The sequence below is a fragment of the Brienomyrus brachyistius genome, chromosome 23 (genome assembly GCF_023856365.1).
Source record: "Brienomyrus brachyistius isolate T26 chromosome 23, BBRACH_0.4, whole genome shotgun sequence".
In the NCBI taxonomy this organism is placed as follows: domain Eukaryota; kingdom Metazoa; phylum Chordata; class Actinopteri; order Osteoglossiformes; family Mormyridae; genus Brienomyrus; species Brienomyrus brachyistius.
In genome coordinates, this window is record NC_064555.1 from 4,084,391 (window position 1) to 4,105,655 (window position 21,265).

General features: G+C 46.7%; 1 protein-coding gene across 2 annotated transcripts in view; it reads right to left on the reverse strand.

Moving 5' to 3' along the window:
* The window catches only part of LOC125719427 (fibronectin type III domain-containing protein 5), a 30,817-nt gene extending 23,058 nt beyond the window's left edge, over positions 1 to 7,759 (reverse strand). The window contains exons 1-2 of one of the 2 annotated variants that reach the window (XM_048994183.1): positions 7,361 to 7,759; positions 7,154 to 7,259 (exon numbers count right to left, since the gene is read on the reverse strand). In XM_048994183.1, the coding sequence (XP_048850140.1) occupies positions 7,154 to 7,238 (85 nt within the window). In that variant the 5' untranslated portion in view covers positions 7,239 to 7,259; positions 7,361 to 7,759. Of the gene's footprint in view, positions 1 to 7,153 lie in introns of both variants that reach the window. The other variant, XM_048994182.1, reaches the window with a different exon arrangement.
* Positions 7,760 to 21,265: the final 13,506 nt, after the last annotated feature.

Here is a 21,265-nt window from a genome sequence, read left to right on the forward strand (position 1 = left end):
CCATTTCACACGTCTTAGAAATCTAATGCCCTACTTTCTTTTACGATAAGCTGGTTTGGCGAACAGACAGAACAGAACATCTCCTGTATGCTGCCAAAGCCACGCTCTGCATTTTAAAGAATTGCACCGGATGTCGGGGTTCCGGGACCTGGAACTTCCGGGGGCAACAATAAACATGAAGGTGTGACTTTGTATATGCATGTGGAAAATTTTGCATTTCCTCCAGGCTTTTATCTTAGGGGTCAGTGCACAAGGTAAGAGCATTAAGCAACCGCCAAGGAGCATCAACACTGAGAATAACTGTGGGAAGTGTTTAAGCATTACTGCCACAGTGATCAGGCATGTAGCCAGCTAGTAAAATTATGAGTTTTCTTCCACCCCCCCAGTCATAAAAATACCACCGACCTCCCCAGCAAAATTCACTAAGAGCAACACCAACAAAATGTATTTGTCTACAATAAAATATTGGTCTGAATAATGGACCTGAAATATAGAATTATAAGTACAGCACACTGCATTTCCCTTAGCACTCAGTCACTGGACCCTCTCATATAATAACTGCATTAGAGTCATTAAAATAGATGCAGGGAAATAAAAAATACTGCATAAATGATACATACTGCCTTGACGTTTCCTGAGATCTTTTACAATCACATGAAAAGATGAAAGGTAGATCTGAAAAGCAGATCTCTGCAGAGACATCCAATAGAAGCATTTTATCACTCTCACAACACTTGTGAGAAGTACGTTAGGTTATCCTGAAGTAAGATTACCTCAAACGCACCACTTAAATTGCACAAACAGTCGCACACTGTTCCGTGGCGGCTTGCAGGAAAGCGCGGTATATTTAAAAAAACCCAGGAGTACTGCCACACCATGTGACATTCTGTCCAAGGGGGCAGGCAAACGGCACCGAAACCAGAACCTTCACACAGCACTGCCATGGCTCATTGGATGGTGCGCTTGACCTGTCTAACAGCCTCAACTGGAGAACCTGGTAGCCTTTCCTGGACACCCAAAGGTAACTAAGGGCTGAAAATGAAACATGGATGCTCCCGTTTAAGATAAAGACAACGTACAAAGTTGCAATAAATGAAAGTGCGCCAATTTGAGATAAAAGACAATGTGCCAGTTTAAGATAATTTAAAACCCGAGCAGCAATTAAACGTAAATTGAAAACGAGGCAGCGTTTTAAGATAAACACATGGTGTAGCACTCAGGTTGAGATACACACGTCGATAGATGGATTTTAATTAAGCGGGTTTCAGCGTGAGAGTTTTCCTTAGGTGACCAGGCAGCCGCACGCAGGCGGTGACCGATGGGTTTTGGAATCTTGGATCAGAACCGCTGACACACTTCACGGAGAGCTGCTTGTGCAAGAATGACGTGTTCCCGACCCAAACAATCAAGCCACGAGAAGATGCTCTCTTATTTCCCTCCCACGACACTCCTTTGAATGCTTTGGAAGACGAGGGAACCTCTTACGATTCATAAGGAGCCTCCCGTGAGAATGACTCCTGATTAAATTCCTTTAGAGGGAAAAGTAATTAATATTGTTGTCCGTGTTGGTATCTTAAATGCAGGTATTCGTCCGTCTCCTTCCCCATACTGAGTCCGACCCGTGGAATCACCCTGCTGAAAACACCAGCATGACCAGTATAACGCCTGTTGGTTATACCAGTATATGCTGTATTTTGGAGCTGGTAGACTAACATCATTAATGAAATATTGCTGGTGGACTAGCTTCATGTGCAGGTAGACCAGTACAGCTATGTTGGTCCACCAGCTACACCAAACCAGCACTGACCAGCATGGAATTCATGCTTCTCTATACTGGTTTTGACTATTGAACATGCCCACTGGGCAGGATGCTACTTCCTCAGTGATGTGAGGCAAGATGAGAGGAAGGATTCAGGGACCACCGCCTCCCCTGTAGTCACGCTTCTGGCCTGGGGAAGGTACACATGCTCTTCCCACGCATGTGGGAACTGCCGTGTGGGCTGTTTCCGTCAATGGAGCAGTGAGAAATCCCGCCTCCTTCCCGTACTGGCCGCAGAGGCATGCTGGGCCGCGTCCGCTGTTCCCCGCAGGAAGTTCTTGCCGTACGAGGGAGAGGCCCATGGACATGAGCTGGCGATGGTCTAACCCCCCCTCTTAGGAACCCCCCCGCCGTCTTGCTCCCACCATACAGAAAAATAATCTCTGAAATAAGCCAAACTCTGGAGCCAGATAAATGGTAACCAGGCCTATAGCCAGAAAATAAATTTCATGAGTTAATGCTACTGATAGGTCTCCTTTGGTTGATTTTGCTGGGGGGGGTTCAAACTAATTTCGGGGGTGGGGGGGGGTAATTCTTTCTGGTTTTGCCACTTCATTAGAGAAGCAGTAAAACCGCCTCAGCAGTTACTTGTTTAATTGAGAACAGACAGGGAACATGCTTTCAGGTTTACATGGGTGGAACACCATGACCATTGTTTTGGAGGTGGGGGCGTGGCCGCCACCCCCGCTGGGGTCCTTAGCCTGCTTGGCTTTCGCCAGCACTTTCCCCGCATCTCTGGGCGGCGCCCAGCTCCCGTACAGCGAGCGTGACTGAAGCCGCAAGCATCCCGCAGTCCACTGCGTCCACTGCGGAGTGCTTTCGAGACGAATGGTCCGGCAAATGGACTGCAGCACTGGCAGCCTGGCGGGGCGGGAAACGGATCCCACCGTAAGCCTGAACGGCTGCTCTCTTTACGTTTAACAAATCGCGACTTTTTTGTCAGAAAGGCGGCGTTAATTAAGAGCTACATGAGTGTGGACGGTAGGGAACAAGCGTGATCGTTCCGCTAATATGAGAGGAGTTTCCCTCTGCAGAATCTGCTCTCAGTGTTATAACTCTAAGCCAGTGTTACAACCCTCACCCAATACTGCAGCCTTAGCTCAGTGTAAAAATCCTGACCAAATACCACCATTCTTCCCCAGTGTGAAACCCTTCGCCCAGTAATACAACCCTTATTTGCTGTGGCAACCCAAACTGATTGTTATAACCCTAACCAGGGACGGATTATGGGTTGTGTGGGCCCCTGGGCAAAACGTTCGCGAGGGCCGCCCCCCCCCACCACCACCACCACCAGCACCACCACCACAACCACCACAATTCAAGGGCCCTTGGCAGCCAAACACCCTCCCTATAGGGTCAGGGGCCCTTGTAGGCAGAGGATCAAAGAATGTAGGCCCTCTAAAATAGACAAACGAAAATACATTGTTGATAAGTGTTGCACACAGGCCCCCTGCACATCAAGGGCCCCTGGGCAGCGGCCCCGCTGGCCCGGTCCGTAATCCGTCCCCGACCCTAACCCAATGTTACCACCTTATAAACCTTGACACAATGTCCCAACCCTAACCCAATCTTACATCCCTGACCCTACCCCAATCTCAATGCGGGTCCTGAGCAGAAACTGAAGCCGGTCACCAACACCAGCTCCCTGAGTCCTGCCAAACACCTTATTCGGACCAGGCGTTACGAAGACCTTCTCAAACCTCAGAACCATCCATCCATCCATCCATTTTCCAAACTGCTTATCCTATAGGGTTGTGGGGGGTCCGGATCCTATCCCGGAAGCAATGGGCACGAGGCAGGGGACAACCCCGGATGGGGGGGCCAGCCCATCGCAGGGCACACTCACACACCATTCACACACATGCACACGGGCAATTTAGCAACTCCAATCAGCCTCAGCATGTATTTGGACTGTGAGGGGAAACCGGAGTACCCGGAGGAAACCCCACGACGACATGGGGAGAACATGCAAACTCCACACACATGTGACCCAGGCAGAGACTCGAACCCGGGTCCCAGAGGTGGGAGGCAACAGTGCTAACCACTGCACCACCATGCCGCCCCCGGAAAGAACCATTTACATGTAAATCTGATCTAGGATTCTTTACACGCTACGTCCTGTGCCCTGGGTCACTCTGCTTGGACTTCCATTTACGGCTCTGAGGTGGGTGTCTGTTAATGAAGTGTGGGGGGGGGGCAGTGCCATTAAATCGGAAACTTGGGCCCCCCCTTCAGGTGCATGTGGGATATTACAAACATCTATTTGCATGTAGGAGTCCTAATGAGGTATTTGGTTTTCTGTCGCCTTCTGGGAGGACCCTGGTTTTGATGGACTGGCACGCTGCCTCTGAGGGAATCACGCCTCCTTCACTGAGTGTGCGTGTGTGTGTGGTTAACTGCAACGTTCTCTGCATTTCACAGGCCATGAATTTCACCGGGCAACACTCTTTGGAGTCTGATTGGTGCTGCACAAAGGAACGCGGGCCTTGCAGTGCGAGCGCTTCTTCTAAAATGATCAGCACATTCATTTATTTTCCTAAGAATGACTTTGAGAGCGCTGTGCAATCAGAGATATAATTTAGTTTTATAACACAAACCCACACCCCTGAAATGGCTTGAATTAATAAAACATTACGTTTTCCTAAACTTTTTAAAATGTAGTTACATTTGAGTTGCTTACGTCTTTGGAATATTTCATTGTGCTACAAAAACTTCTGGAAAGGAAATATGTCCGATGTACGTATCTGAAGACAGTGAAAAGCAGTGACCATGTCTCTGTGAGTCTAAAATCGCACAATGTTCTTTCATCCGACAAAATGAATGCTCTCTTGCCGTTTCTCGGCGAAATAACGCAGCCTGCTGCCTGTTGCCTTCAGTTGTTGTCGCCGTCTTTAAAAACCATCTGGTAAGATGCTTCGTAGGATGGTCTGCCCCCGAGATAGCTCGAGCAATTTCAGAACAAGGCACTCTTTTATCTGACAGTGGGCGTTCGGAAGTGTTATCCAGTGAGTTCCAGACCACTTCACTAATAAAGACCACATCATCATTACTGACCACTGTCTTTCACGTTTAATAAATACATTCACAATTTAAAAAATTATATAAAAAAAAAATAAAGACAGACAGACAGACAGACAGACAGATAGATAGATGATAGATAGATAGATAGATAGATAGATAGATAGATAGATAGATAGATAGATAGATAGATAGATAGATAGATAGGCAAAGAACCATGCTACCCAGCTACCACAACAAAAAATAAATCAAGTTAAAACGAACTAAACTATGTTTCTGTAACCATAATACTACAATTATTACCAGTATATGAGTACACACACCTTCTGGGAAATAAAGCTCCCAGTGGTGCACCCTTTAATTACCCATTAAACCGACAGCCAAAGCGATGTGTTTCTGCGCTTAATCCTCAGCTCAACACGCCAAAGTCACTAAAGACTCCACGTCTGCTTTCGGAATCAACCAAGTGATAAAAAAGCCTGGTTTTCAATGAGCCTGATAACCGTGAAACGCTAAAATCAAAGATGTTGATGGGGACCGTCCGTCTCAGGCGCTTCGCTTTCATTAGCAGCGTGATGCGAGATTGTTGAAGCAAGTTAGTTTGAAAATTTCATAACTAAATGACCAGCGTTTATATCAAAACAAGACCTTCAAGTATGGGAGAACCACTCAATTTTAAATATTCATTTTCAACATTATATGCTCCGTTTGTACAAGGTCACACAAGCTATAGGAGACAACATAAGGGGCATATTTTGGCGTAACGACTGCAACAAAATTATATCCTCATTTAGCTGTTCTCACTTAACCACTGTGTAGATTTTAACATGATTATTAATGAATACAATATTTAGCTAAATACATGCCAATGTAAATGAAAGAATGCTTTGACATTTTGAGCTTTAACATTTGTGAAACGGTTGCATCACGTTACAAATAAGCCCTATTTACAATTTACAAAATCACATTATTATTTCGACAGCTGTTAAACGGGCAGTGTACACCAAAATAAATGTACGTTGCTTAGAAAACGCAATACATGTAGCTTATCTGTAGTTTAGTCGTAACTTTATAACCGCCGTCATTTGTGAAATTTGACCAGCTTCGGGTTTTGAATTGTAACAAGAAAGGCCAGGAAACTGTAGGCCTACACGTCTATCAGAAGCATGTGGGATTGATTTACCTTATTAACTTGTTCAAGAAATGCAGCATTTCTTCACGGCAGTTACGTGCATTTGTAGTAATTCGTAATTCACGCATGAATCCACCTCTAACTTCTATCGACACACCGGTTCGTCAGTTAATCGAGGGTTGATTTAATTTGCGAAAAATGTCCTTGGTATTATACAAGCTAAAACATAATTTTGGAAAATGAATTTAATGCTTTCTTTTGGGGGGAAACGACCATGATTTTCCTGGAAACAAAATGAATTTGGGGAACATGAAATGCAATAAGTATCTGATAGACGGAGACAAAGCAGCGACGGCATACGGCATCTGTGCCACGCTGTCAGATAGTTTATCATGGAGCGGGGGGCGCTGAGCCCTCCCTGCTATCCTTCTACCTATCCTTGTCCTAACATGAACCATTTTTGATAAAGCACCTTTTGTAAAACGCGTTTTACACAGTAAAGGAGGAACCTTTACTCTCTCTTTAGATCTCTGTATCGATCCGAAGGTCAATAGGAGCTTGAAGCTGACCAGTCCTTTGAAGACTAGCCCAGCTATTTGAGTTTACTGTACTAGGGGAGCCAAATATCATACCTTGTTCATAAACTTGTGCTTTAAAAAAATTCTCTCTAAATATATGCTGTCATAATTCAGTATGGCGTGAGAGCCAGGTCTGCTTTATCACACATAGCATTAACTTCCAAAAGAAGCCGTGCATCAGATTGTCAAACATCGCTTCTATTCCACATATGGGGTTTAGACCAAAAATACTGTTGATCTATTTAGTAAAACAGGCGAAAAATAATAAAGTTGTGCCGCTTATTGGCCGCGATTAAGCCCGACAGGTGCATTGACACGTAGCGGAGGTGTTGCAGAAAAAAACGATCAGCTGCGTGTCTCATTTGTCTAATTGTATGCCAACTTGCAACGTTATGCAGCGATCCGCTCCTTCCTATTTAAAACACATTTACGATATATGTACAGAAAAATCAATGCATTATATAAACAGGGTATACCTATGTGTCTCGGGAGCTCAACTTCAGAAGAGCTGATCCACGTCGGTGCCCTCGAAATATGCATACGACGCACGTGTAACAATTATAATTACAATTTTTGCATCCCGATTATAAAGATATTGGAACTCACCGGCATTAACCCAGGAGGCGCCGAGGCAGAGCAGCAGCAGCAGCAGCGGCAGTAGTACAGCGGAGGGCACGTCAGTCTTCCCCATGCTTTAAACAGCCTTTACATTCTGCTCGGAGGACGTGCGATCCCATTTAGTCTTTAACGCTGTATGTACCCACAGCGGCGTGCATTTATTTAGCCTTTGCGTCAGTGTGCCCCCCCCCTTACCCGTCGTCTTCTCGTCTCAACTGAAAACGGCGCTCCGTCTCAACTCGCTGAGTTGCCGCAGGAAGGCATACCGGGCTTTCGGTACCTGGGACAGCGTCCGAGGGAGGCACACTGTAGCTTTATTATGATGATGATTATTATTACGTTTAAACACTGTCAATTACGAGAGTACCGCACCACGGGCAGACAGCCTGGTATTAAATCCATGCTATCCTCCCCCCTCCCTTCCGCCGTACGCATTTGTGGCGAAATGTGCGAGGAGGCGCCCGAGAGGAGCGATCTGCTGCGGAATGAGGCGTGCGCTCCCTGTCAGGATTCATAAATGCGATCCCACCCGATTCCCAGTCCGGGGATCAGCATCGACGCGCATCGCGCAGGTTTTTCCGCCCTTCGCATAAATACCAGCGGCCCAGCTGTTTGGAATGAAACGTCACCGTATTTACCCTTGAATGACTTGCATTCAAAGCGCGCATCCGGCAGTCAGCTGAATAATAACGATATAAATAAATGTGCCTCGTGTACTTCGCAGGCCACACAAAAAATTAGTGAAGTGATCCAAACATCATCAGAACAAAATACGTCCCTGTAAGCTAACAGAACTGAACTCAGTTCCACTTTAGCTGGGGTAAATTCTACCCCAAAGTTGAAAGGAAAGGACTGGACGTGGCAAATATTTATATCGATTATCTTGCGGCATACTTCTGTAAACATTTACATAAATAATCAATAAACAAGTAGTGGTTAGCATTCTCTATTTAGACGACCGACAGATGTAATTATTACCTCGGTCTACTGGCCCTAAAGCAGTGATTGGATTATAAGGAAAAATGACTTCAGACAGACAGATTAACAGCTCCCAGAATGTGCTCCTAAATGTTCTCTCTGCTGGTGCCTACAGCTTAGCGACATTAAAAAGATCCCATCCATTATAACCTGTGCGTGGGGGGGGGGGGGGGTGAGGGAGAGTAGAGGTCTTTGACCTCCCCTGTCCTCAATATCCACACGAAACAGTGCTGTTCGGGGCAGAAATACTCTTGAGTCAGTCTTCTAAACACATATCAATGTTTATTGACTTTAACTGATGAGGTTTTTATTGCAGGCCGAGTGTGGGCTGCGGTCAGGCCAAACGTGTCTTTCCCATGAACTACAGCCTCTCCAGGGAGATTCTCTAACACTCGCAGGGATTCTGGGACATTTAACCAACAGGAAGTGAGGTGTCAAAACAGACCGTATGTGTCAGTGGCACGGAGATGCGCAGTATATTTATGCACTGATAGTGCGTGACAGACACTGCATGTCACTACAGGTGACAGATGTCCTCGTCCCCCACCACAGCTGCGAATGTCACGATCTCCTTAATAAGGTCAGCACATTGATATGTGGTCGCAGAGGCAGACCTGTTACGGTCACAGGACTGATTCCCAAGCTCTCGTCTGTTTCTGACTCCACTACCTGCTGGCTGCAGCCGGAGCTTGAATAATTCAGCCTGGTTCTCCAGGGTTCAAACTCACTCTCCAGGTCCCTTATTCCACATGTCCCTCTGCGGCACAGGGGTCGGTGTAGACACTTTAGGTCCGGGAGCACGTTTTTGGGGACTGCCTGTGGTTGCTTAATTGGGACGGTGTGCAACCTAGAGAGTTGACTTGAGGTGACAGAGCTATCTGTGCCTGTAACTGGAAGGTCATCGGTTCAAGTCCCATGGCTGGAAAAGTAATCATATCACCATTGGGTCGTTGAGCAAGGCCATTAATCCTAACCGCTCTAGGGGCATCAGTTGACCTCAAGCTTTTCGCACTAGTAAGTCATTATTTCAGCTAATTCAATTAATATAATTGCACATATGCACATAGGAACAAAAACTACAACGGCTTCCGCTATAAAAGCTGGAACCTTCGAAAGCCGATATTTAATCCCACTCCTTTTTCATTTAGATTCTAGTCCGGTGCCATTCTCGGTGGCTTAGTCGGTCCCTTGAAGGGGTCTGCCCAGATTTGGGTCCAACTGAGGGATTGGACCATACCGGGTCTGGGATGTGATACGTCTTCCAGGCTGTTGGCTGAGTTGTGGGTTTGCGCTGACATTGTGGTACATTAGGTTCCCACGCAATCGATACATCAGCATTCGTCATCCCTGAAACCTGTTTCAGCAGGGAGTAAATCGGCAGGCAGGGATGAAGGGGAACCGTCGGGCACCAGGCCCCGTATGCGGGACCCCTCCTCGCCCGGCGGTTCCCCAGACGTAGTTCTTTCTTGTACACTGTGAAGCAGCAACACGTGGTGGGCTAGTCCGGGATCTGCCACATCGTGGGAGGGGCCGGGGGCGGGGACTCATGGCAGTGTTTCCATGGAGCAGGTGTGCTTCTCTCCAGGGGCCCTCGGAGCCGAAATAGCGGCATTTATGTAACATACATATGGATGATGTCATGCCTACTGGGTGTCTACTGCCGCATTTAATCAGAGGATCACCCCGACTGGGCCGCATGGCCCCAGGGACCCTCCTCAAGTGCTGATGAGAGGGGGCCGGCATCACCTGGGGGGGGCTGTCCGGTCACAGAACGTCAGGGCCTTGCTGGTCAAACACACACACATTTTTGTAATCATTTCTTTGTGGAGACTCTCCATTCATTTCTATGGGGGAAAATCTAACCCCAACATGACGACCTAAACTCCTACCCGGCGCTAACCTTCACGATGAATAACCAAACAAAAATCTTTTGTTATTTTTAGTCTTTTTGACTGCATTCACAGATCTTTGTGGGGACCTGAAAAATGGTCCCCACAACGTCAAAATAACAGGTTTTTATCACATTGTGGGAGACATTTGGTCCCCCACATTGTAATATAAACATAATACACACACACACACACACACACACACACACACACGCACACACACACACACACACACTGCTTGTACGGATCCCCCGCACATTTCTCTCATCCCACCTGGATTCTCCCTGTTGCTGAGCCCCCCTGATTCCTAGCATTATGCAGCTGTAATACACCGGGGATGGGGGGGGTGATAATCCCTTCTCTGCTTTCTCTGGGGAGACCCAAACGCCCCCACACCTTGCTACAATCCCTGCCTCCATTTTGTTTCCCTTCCCGCTCCACTTTGGCTGAAGACAGACTCTTTGTGCTGGCATCTCTCCCCCCACTTTGTTAAACCCAAGACGTAAATAAAATCCCCATTCTGTGCAGCGTCCCCTCGTCACTGCCATCCGTTTGTTCTCCTCTACAGAGAAAGTCATATTCCGTATTCACTGCTGTCCTCTCCAGCCAGAGCAGGCTGTGCTGTTACATCCAGTCACAATCATCCCGGGAACCTAAAGTAAAAGCATTGGGGCAAAGGAAAAATGAATTACTGACCCAAGTTGATAACGATTCCTTTGTATCAAGTACAAGTGCGTTTACTGTACCGGTGTGGTAATTGAAGGCCCTGAACTGCAGGCCTTTGGCCTGTGGGAGTCCTTGCAGGACATTAAAAACAAAAACAGATGCATAGACCTGGACCTCAGAAACCCAGAGTCAATGAATTACCATGCAACCTGTATTAAAAAGAACGGGTGGTGCATTTTTTGGGTTAAAAACGTTGTTATATATCCTATTTATTCATTAAAATGTTTTAATTTCCATATAAAAATAATAGAATGGAATCTCAGAGTAACTTTTTGTGGTCAGAATATGCAAATAACTTTTATTACCAGGGTAAGCCATAACCTTTCCCATTTTAGTCAGAACATGGGAGGTGTTCATTTGCTGCCTCCACGGACTGGACTGGGCCCCAGAAGGCACAGGGTGGCAGGTAGAGCCAGGTACTGGAGCAGAAGGCCCCGTCATGGGCACACTCACCCAGGGGGCGACTCTGAGGCGGCAGTTAGCCTAGACAGCGGGAGGATATGGGGTTAGCAGGAGAAGAGCCCGGATTAAAGCCCTGAAGCTGTGCGGTGGTTTGCTCCACATTTTTGGTACAATCCAGAACCGGAGCTCTGGAAGCAAAAATATTTTATTCATGTCCTTTGATGTGTAGCAAATTTAGATTAGAAAAAAAGCAGAGATTACCCTGATGTTCGTGCTTTTTGATTAACATGGGTTCTGAGAAACCTCCAACTTCTGAAGAGTTGTGGAATTCCTAGTCTGGAGCCCCCCACTATTCCCGCACACCCCCCCCCCCCCCCCCACCCCATTAGCCACACTTAAGGTTAATATAAAAGTAAAAAATTCAGAAAATATGGCACTAAGAATCAGCGTGGAGGTGGGACAAACAGCCCTGCAAGTCATGAGAAGTGTGCATGCTACAGTAAGGTCAACTATAATGCCTTTAATAATTATGTTTTACAGTGTGTCGAAAGAGAGAACATTACGGTCTTGTTTCATTTCACAGAGGCGGCCAGCCACGGAGATATAAATGGGAAGTAATCCGAGCAATTTTACTGATTTATTTTTCTATGGAAGCATGTGAGGAATTTCCCTTCTTTATTTGCAGTAAATTAGTCTGTGTGTTACTGCAAGATCGTTTATTGTTGTTTTGGTGACTCGTGTACAGGCAGGCGTGAGGGATGGTTCATTGTTTGGGACATCTGGGATGTCCGGACCCTCTCTCGAAGTTTTGGACATGCAGGAAAACCAGACATGTGGACGATGAAATGAAGCCGAATCGGATCAGGGAGGAACACTCAGGTTTGAAAAGAGAAAACGTGGGAGCTGAATGAGCTGCCAGGCAACAAACACTTTCTCGTGGTTCCCAAAGCAGTAAGATACCTGCTGCTGGAAAATCTGCTGAGGTGGGCCTTCCGGTTGGTGGAGGCTGCCCTCCTGAGCTCAGGATTGGTCCTCCATCCACAAGACGCAGAGAGACGCAAGCTTCTGATTGGCCGAGAGAGACGTTTTACTCCGGGCCTTTGGGGCGGAGCCGAGGTCTGACGCAATGGCGGTGACACGTCCTCCTCGCATGCGGAGTGCGCGGAGGGATTGCGTTCATGTTCAGTCCTAGTTCCTAACACAATGACCCACTTCATCTCCCAGCTAATATTAACTCTGCTTCACAGGGGTTGTCTTTCAACTGCCCTCCATAAAATAAGGAAGAAAGCATCAACTAAACTTTTGACATCTGTTGTCGATGATTAAACAAACAGCTGCATTAATACATTGGAAAACCAGTCCCCAAGAGAAGGGGCCCCGCCAGAGATTTTGGGCCCCTAACCCAGACCGACCCAATTATACTCCAAATTTTTTAGGGCCCCTTGGAATCAGCCTCCCCAAGAGTTCTTATCTTAGGAATATTGGGGTTATTGAAATGCAGACGTTCCTTATTCTTTTTTCTGACACATAATTAACCAAACGGTTCTTATCTCCATCCAGAAGCATGACATTCATTTTCAGGCTCCAATGCTACCGTAAGACTTTAAAAACAAAGTCAACCTTTTGTTATGGCCCAGGCATGTCGGTTTGGCCTCCAACACTGCCCCCCCTGGTGGTACCTCCTGGAATGTCGCCTCCATTTTTCAGCTTGGTTATAATAGCCAGCTGTGCTGCCGGCAGAACAGCTAGGACCCGGCTGGTGAAAATAGAGACATTACTGCCGCCGAGAACGACATGCTCGACTACTTGCTCGTGTCGGTGGTCTAGTCAGATTTCAGGTCCTGTGGAGAGGCTCTCTATTCCCGTACTCCTGTTTACTCTGTTTACTACGATACGCTTCAGGTTGTGACACATGGCCTCCTCGGTTTGCTCTGTCCGGTGCTGTGCTCAGTAAATAAATTAATTCGGGGGAGTACCTGTAGGTCTGCTGATGGGGACTCTCTCACTGCATGTAGACAACTGGGAGGATGGATGGATGCAAACCTGTAATTTTCCTGCCTGGCAAAATGCCTGAAATAAATGTTTATACACCACCAGTCAAAAGTTTTTGCACATACTGAGATTTTCTACAATTGCATATTACTCAATTAATATTCACTAAAAACCTGCTCAGTGTTCTTTAGAATACATGTACTGTCTGTTCACCATTTGAGTAACTTTTATTAGCAAGAAAATGTCAAAAGTATCAAAGTAACCTCCAGGTATCACAGCAGAGAAAATCGGAGGCATTTTTTCTACAAGGGATATTAAATTCAGCTGTTTCATGGGATGAAACAGTTAACCGGTGCATTTAAAGGACAGCTTAGAATTTGACAATGTCATCACCACACAACCAGTTAATAGGATGTCAGACATGCACTGTTACATACTCATTCCATGTTATAAAACTTGTACTTTTTTTACTTAAATACTCATTTATAGCTGTTCACTCAACTTTCCAGCGCTTAACAAGAATAAACGACCTGCAGTTTATGAAATAAATGGGAAAGTGGTAAAAACCTACAGCGTGAAAAAACTTTTGACTGGTGGCGTATTAATTGCAAAACTCTTAGACAGTCAAAGAAAATGATGTTCAAATGAGGATGTTGGGTGAAACTGCGTTAGCTTAGCTACTTTACAACGTCACCTCGGTATTTGTGCCTAGCATCCAGTACAGCCATGCATTTCTCTGACTTGACCCTAACCCCACCTTGTCTGGCTAATCAATATCTCACTGAGTCATTTAACTAATTTCATTAATTAATTAAGCTGGCGGTGCAATGTAATGGCTAAATGACTGAGCTGCCCCTCAGCCAGTCATCCAGCAAGATGTCAGTAACTTTGCAGGGAACGGAATTAACATGTTGTAATTTTATTTTATTTGTTTTCTGAGCAAGTATACACTTACTGGCCAGAAATACAGTATTAAACATTTCTTTGACTGCATAAGACTTTTTGCACAGAAATGTATATCGATCCCTTTACCAGTTTGGCACTTGGTGCAACTTTAAAGTGAAACAAGGTTTGAAGGCAGGGATATTGTTTTTTTTTTTGAGGGTTTAGCATTAGTGGGGAAAACTGAGCAAATGTAAAATTCCAACCCATAAATCTGAACAGCAAATAGAAAGCTTTGACTTTTTAAAATCCGAAGACTGTGTCTGCCGATCGTGGTTCAGTGACTTCCTTCCTTCTGCAGCCTTGCTAGTTCATTTCTTAGCTCTCTGACCCGTTCACAAATCTCCCGGTGTCCTCAGTTAAACCCTGCTTGGAAACTGCTCGTTCAACCATTGCAGGAAAAAGGCCTTGGCCATCTGCAAATATCAGGCCGGTGCGTTCTTAAAAATGTACTTTGACAGCATAGATTTGAACTTGTATAATGAATGAACTGGAAACGGAATTGAAATTAATGCTAGGCGCCAGCTTTAATACCATGAACTTTCATATCATGACCTCATAATTGAAGTGATCCATCATCGTGTTGCGCCCCCTAGAGGAGAAGCTGCAAGCTGTGGGGGAAAAAAAAACTTTTGTTCTTAATGTGCAACTGGCGTTACAGGTAAAGAAAGCATTGGGGTGGCTTGTGGGTAGAGAGGGTGTGGAGACAGTGGCACTGCAGAGGTGGGGTTTTAGACTGACTCTCCCTCTGTTCAGGGATTAGGGTGGGGTCATCCGTCTGAAATCATTAGCTGATGATGTCATAGTCTCCTCCTCCATACTATCATTCATAAGCACGATTCTGCATCCATTCTCCCACACTTCATGGCAGCATAGTGCTCTCCAAAGCGTGTTTGAAACCCAAACCTGGCAGCTAAAGGAGAACTTTCTCCTCGCATTTCCGGGATGGGATTCGAGACCCAGCACCACGCTGGTCATGCACCTCCTCTGTGGAACATTGTGGGAATAAACTGTGTATTCAGAGCTAACAAAGATCTAACACGCGAAGCAGGCATTAGAACACGGAGCCTGTTGCCATGGTTGCATTCTGCGTGCATTCCAACTGCAGATACCCTTATTACAAAGCTGCCCCCACCACCCACACCCCCACCACTGTACCCCCACCAAGCCAAGTAGCCACCAGCTCCTTCAACCCCCCCCCCCACTCCAGCAGCCTCATGCTGCATCTGTGCTGCTCAGATAAGACCTATTGTCATCAGGGATGCAAGGAGAGGTACCTCTGTTGTAGCATGCACCCCCCCCCTCGCTCTGCCACATGACCTGGGGCATCAGATGCAGCTGTGGGAACAAAACACACGCCCCCTGGTGGATGGGGCTATGTGCATGGGAAGGCAACCGGCATCAGCTGAGATACCCACTGGTATTGATGATGTGAGCTTTAGATATGGGGGGGGGGGGCGCATGTCACGTGTCTGCCAACAAGGGGACAGATCCTTCTTAAAGAGCTTTGCAATGTGTTTGAATTATTTCTCTCTCTCTCTTTCCATGTTTGTCCAACCCCAGCGTTAGATTCTCCCCCGGAGCTGCAGAATTACCTCGTGACTCCTGCCGTATTGTCTGCTGAATCCTGCTCTTCATAATTCTGCTTTTCATAACGATGCAACAGCCGCAGCCTCGGTGATGTGTGGACACACTAACGGCACCTGGGAATTCAGCACAAGCCCTGGGGGGGGGGGGGTGTGCAGCTATGACACCCGCTCTGCTACAACTCATTAGCATTTCTCTTCTGAATTATTATTTTCTTTTTTTTTTTTGGTGGTGGATTAACTTATCTGGGGGCTCTAGGCTGACATCAGCAGGGACACTCAGGTGTTGCCGATTTAACTAACCGCTCCATTTTTCCCAAGGTGGGGTGGAGTGCTGATGAAGGCTATAGCCTGTGACAGTCTATGTGCTATTCCCCCCTTCCTGATTATGATTATTGTTGTTAATATCAGTATTATTATCTTTTTCCATGTTTCATCCAATGAGAGCACTGTAAGTCACGCTTCCTTTTAACATACAATGCATTTAGACAGCTGGAAGTCCACCACAGCAGAGACAAATAAATGGAGCATATAATGATATCACCGTACGTGACACCAGTAAGCTGCCAGCTCAGGTCCCAGAGGAGGCCCAGCTGTTGTGGGGTGCTTAACCCAAATTTGTTCCTTTAGAAAGACACAGCTGTACGGGGGCGGAAAAAGCAGAACCCTGTGGACTTCTGGGTAAATGTGTTCCATGTGCATATATGCGTAACTAGGCATAGATAACCAAACTTTCATCACTATAAACCGTCTCAGCGATGGAGGATTGAGAGGCTTTGTGATCTTTTGTAGCTTAAGCCTAACTCAAGTCCTCACAGCACGTGCCGCAGGTTCGGTGCTTTGGATTCAGGTCTTGCGCGTCCGAAGTGATTGCATTGTCCGCCATCCTGGCACAAATCACGTACCCCCCCACCCCTCCCCCACGGCAAACTGTGCCTGACACGAATACAGTCCTCATGTTCCTCCATGGCTCGGGGCACCAGAAGGATTTAGTTGGGAGATTAATTTTTTCAACGCCTTCACCTTTGCCTGCTGAAGAATCTGCGATTGTGGGCGAGGAGAGCAAATATGGCTTCGAAAGCAGGTTTTTCCATTGTATCCGTCAGTCATCACTCACCCCGCCCCCCCCCACACACACAATAAAACGGCCCACTAACCCTGCTATTAATAACCTGAGAGATTATACACTAGAATCCATGGAGTCGGAGGCAAATGATCTGGAAATTTCCCTCGCAAAATAATACACTTGATTTCCTGTAATGGCAAAAATACCTTACAGTATTACAAAGTCGTTATCTCACGCTTTCGGCTAATTAACCTGAATTTCTTCAATAAATGTCCGGCGGTACCGATGAAAAAGGAAACATCAAGTTGTAAAGAAAGTCAGGATTAAAAACCTCTTATAAGTAACCCAATAATGGAAGGCCTTAAAAACTGTATTACTGTTTCTTCCAGTAGCTGGAAACCGTGGTAACAGACTAAGTTTCCAAACGTAATCTGTTCCATAAGGGAATGGACCTTGAGGGCGTGTTCCGCACTTCTATTTTGCATACTTAATTTATTTAAGTGGCTGAAATGAAATGAATAGGACTACCTTTTTCCTTCTCTAGCTAATCTTCTGTAAAAGATGCTATAAATAACCCATAATGCATTTCTTCGACTCACTACCTCTGTGGTTGGTTTCCTTACCCTGGATTCTCTCCATCCAGCCCCAGGCTGAATTCCCAAGCGTTTGGTCATGCCAGCATCAGAGGCAGCTGCTTTCCCGTAAGGCTCAGGTGCAGTGAAAGGCCCTCCATAGTCACATAGGGGGGGTTGCTGGCGACAGCCCATAATGTTTCTGGTGAAAGCGGTAGGGGGATAGAATGAGAAGGACAGTGAACCAGAGTGGGTGGGGGGGGGGATGAGAAAACAGAGCATGGGTGGGGGACTGGAGAGCAGATTGCCTGGATAATGGCTGTCAGCAAAGTAAGTCATTAAGGGCCCGTGGCAGGGGCCACGAGAAGGATGTCCTGCTCACAGCCGCATGCCGAATGATGGCCATCTACCTGCAGTCGGCTGTTGGGATGATAAAGAGCGGAGAAGGAAAGAAGAGGGAAGGGATCGAGCTGGACATGCATGTGGTAAAGACATCCAAGTTTGACCCGTAAGGCAGGCAGCGGGCTCATGGAGATAAGGGCAGCTGTGCTAATGCTAACCGCTAATGCTAACGTGTTACAAACCGACTCGGGTCTGCCTCTCCGGCTGCAGAGTTAACGCGGAGTCTGTTACTCCCACAATGGGAGCTTCACACACTGTGCAGCTCTCTGATGAAGTGTCAGCCACGTAAATGCAGCGTAAAGGCGAGACCGAAAGCGACTGTCAGCCAGCAGAATGAAGATGAAGGCTAACCCAGCTACCGGATTAAAGCTCTCCGGAGCATTACCTGGAGCCAGTATCCCTCTCTACCTTCTGGCAGCCTGCAGTTAGAGTTTCGAATGAGTCATGTGATCCTCTTCGCGGGGTGCACCCGTTGAGTCTTCCTCCCAGCATCCTCGCTGCTCCTAGCACTGCATCTTCCCGACCCAGTGGCGACCAGTGCAGAAAACTATCGCCATATTTTACCTACCTGTTTGAATTTTAAATCGACAACGTCGTCGACATTAATCTGAAAATCTCCTGAGGATTTGACTGAAAAGTAGTTAGAAAACCCCGATTTCCCAGGTAGGTGGCCCCCACCATGTCTGCCCCCCAGCTGCCCGGTTCTGGAGGGAGCAGCAGCAGACGCAGCCCTGTTCATCTTGCCACTCGCGTCCCTGACAGTCTGTCCTCATTTTACTCACACAGTAACACAATTGCCTCTGAAAACTCACATCACCCGGTTTTGCCCCAAGCCACTCCTCGGATTCCAGTCCTCAGAGGAACCTCATTTCCCAAAATCCAGGACCTCTGTGCCCCTGTATCAGTCCTTACTGGTCACAGTAGAAGAATAATTGGATTTTGCTCATCATTTAAACAACTAAGCCTGGCTGCTCCAGGTTTAAGACATTCATATATTTTATAGTTTTATATCCGACATACTATACATTCCTATGAATTATTCCATTCAATACGCTCTCTTGGAGTGATTTATCACAAAGGTCTGATGGTGCTAGAGAGTAGCACTTTTATAACTGGACACATGGGGGCGACACTAGTTACATACCTCTAATTTCCAAGACCCAAGAGGGTTCTACCAGGATCTTGGAGAATAGAACATTCCATGAATATTACCTCTGTCAATAAAAGGTCTCAACTATCCTTATTTGACCAAATTTCCAGCGTAGTTATTTGCCAGTGAGTGACTCAATCATAATGTGTTTGGCTGTTGATTGGTTGACTTAAGCAACGTGTTCGGAACATCAATTAGGTGGCTTCATCCATCCAAAAGTGCCAATCAGGGCATCTCATTGTCCGACTGAAGCAAGTTCGACACTCGAGCTACCCGACGAAAAGCACCGAAAAGCACGTGTTTAATAGCAACTGGCCCTTCGCAGGACAACGCTGGCTTCCTGCCTGCTAGCAGCTGCACAAGTTATCTGTAGCAGTATTAATAAGGTGGATGTCAGACCTGCTGCACCCGTGAACATCACACATTACAGATGGGGGGGGGGGGGGGCATCTGACAACTCGAGCAGCCCAGAGGCCTCTGACCATGTTAATGTGCCTCTGGTCACTACTGAGCCCCCCAGCACTATGGTATCACAGACTCCGGTTATACATCCCTTCCCAAATCCCCTGAGCTCCCCTTACGGGACCAGTTACAGCCCCGAAGCCAATCCGCCGTCCAACACCATTTTTTAGCGCCTGTTTAATCAGACAGCTGCTACGGTCACCAGTTTCTTCTCCATCTGACCGCACTGGGGTCTGTCCCTCACAGAAGGAGGCCAATAACCAGCGGTTGTATATGGCTCTTAAGCGAGCTGTTTTGCTGCAGTGAAGAGGACGGCGCACACACTGGATACCAATATGCCAGTGAGAATGCCCTGCAGTGCTGGAGACACAGTGACAAATGTGTCACTGTCGTCCCTGGCAAGCAGTGCAGCTGTGTGGCACTAAGCATCTCATTTTATAAAATGGGGGTGTGCATGTTTGATACAGGATATGGGCTTAGTCCCTCCCCCTTTAAGTACTTTTACGCTAAAGCGAGCCACAATTAAACTTGTTGAGAGAAACCTCGCAAAGTAGGAAATCCAGACCTGTACACAAGCTTGGGAAAATAACATGCCGTCAGCTGGCGGACGTTATTGACGCTGCCGTACTCCGACATGTGGAGAGCCTAGGGATTCGGCGCACGGCCAAAGGAGACGGAATACATCAGGCACCTCGCTTCTACGGCTCCTTTTCCTGCGGAGATGACGCCTCTGGGAGGAGGGCACCGTGACTATGAGGTTTCTGATACCTCCGGACAGGGACGTTTCCAGACGGCTGGGGAATCCTTTTTCCGAGCTGAGGGGGTGAGGCGAGGGGGGGACGAATTAAGCTTCCGATTCTCACAGACTTCACAAACATATTCTCATAAAGGTCTGGCTTCAAGATATATCTGGGAACGATAGCCAGACCAGGCAATCAGAGCTCTGATGTCATTATCTATCTATCTATCTATCTATCTATCTATCTATCTATCTATCTATCTATCTATCTATCTATCTATCTATCCATCCATCCATCCATCCATCCATCCATCCATCCATCCAAATGTGTCATATGATGAAGTCGGGCAAGCAGGGGGGCGGGGGATGGATACAGAGACTGTTGCCGATTCTCTCCTTCAGTGCCCCCCCGAGCCCCCCCACCCCAAGCTACAGTCCTTCAGACAGCTGCTGCATCTCAGTGGGGAAAACTGCTCTTTTGAAAAATTTACTCAAAGACAGATATTCTGAGAACCCATTTCTCAACTCTGTGTATGAAACAGATTTAAAAATGCAAAGCTCATTTCTACCTAACGACTTTTCCACAGAATTTTGTTCATATTTTATTTTTACCCCATAATCACCAAGCCCTATTTTTCCTTCATGAATGTTAATTTAATGTGTATTTTCTTTATTTATCCACAAACACATTTCTTCCACATAGTAAACTTCTCCTGCAGTTTATGTTATTTCCAGTCCTACAAGAAGCGCAATAACATTTTTTTGCTTAGCTAAGACGTTTCAATCCACCAACAGCATTTATACCCATGTACGCATCTGCATATTTTACGCAAATTCAGGTTAAGCACCATCCTCAAGGGCACAACATCATTGCACCTGTCAGGGCTGCATCTTCTCCATTTTGCGATTTCCATTGTTACCGGTGCTGAAATAGGACACAAGAGAAAATTAGCATGTTCTTCTGATTTTTCTTTGAAGTGTCAGATGAAGAAGGAAGCTGCGATCCCCTGGCTCACACTTTGGGTAATTCATCCGCCGCATTTGCTGACGCACCTGTCTCATAGAGGAATGTCACCTGTGGGTGGGTGGGACATCTGCGAGCGTGTGAGCAGCCGGGGGTCAGATTGCTCCCGGGGGGGTCCCTGCTCACGGATAAGATTCCACCCAAGGAGCCTTTGTCTCTGCATCAGCGCT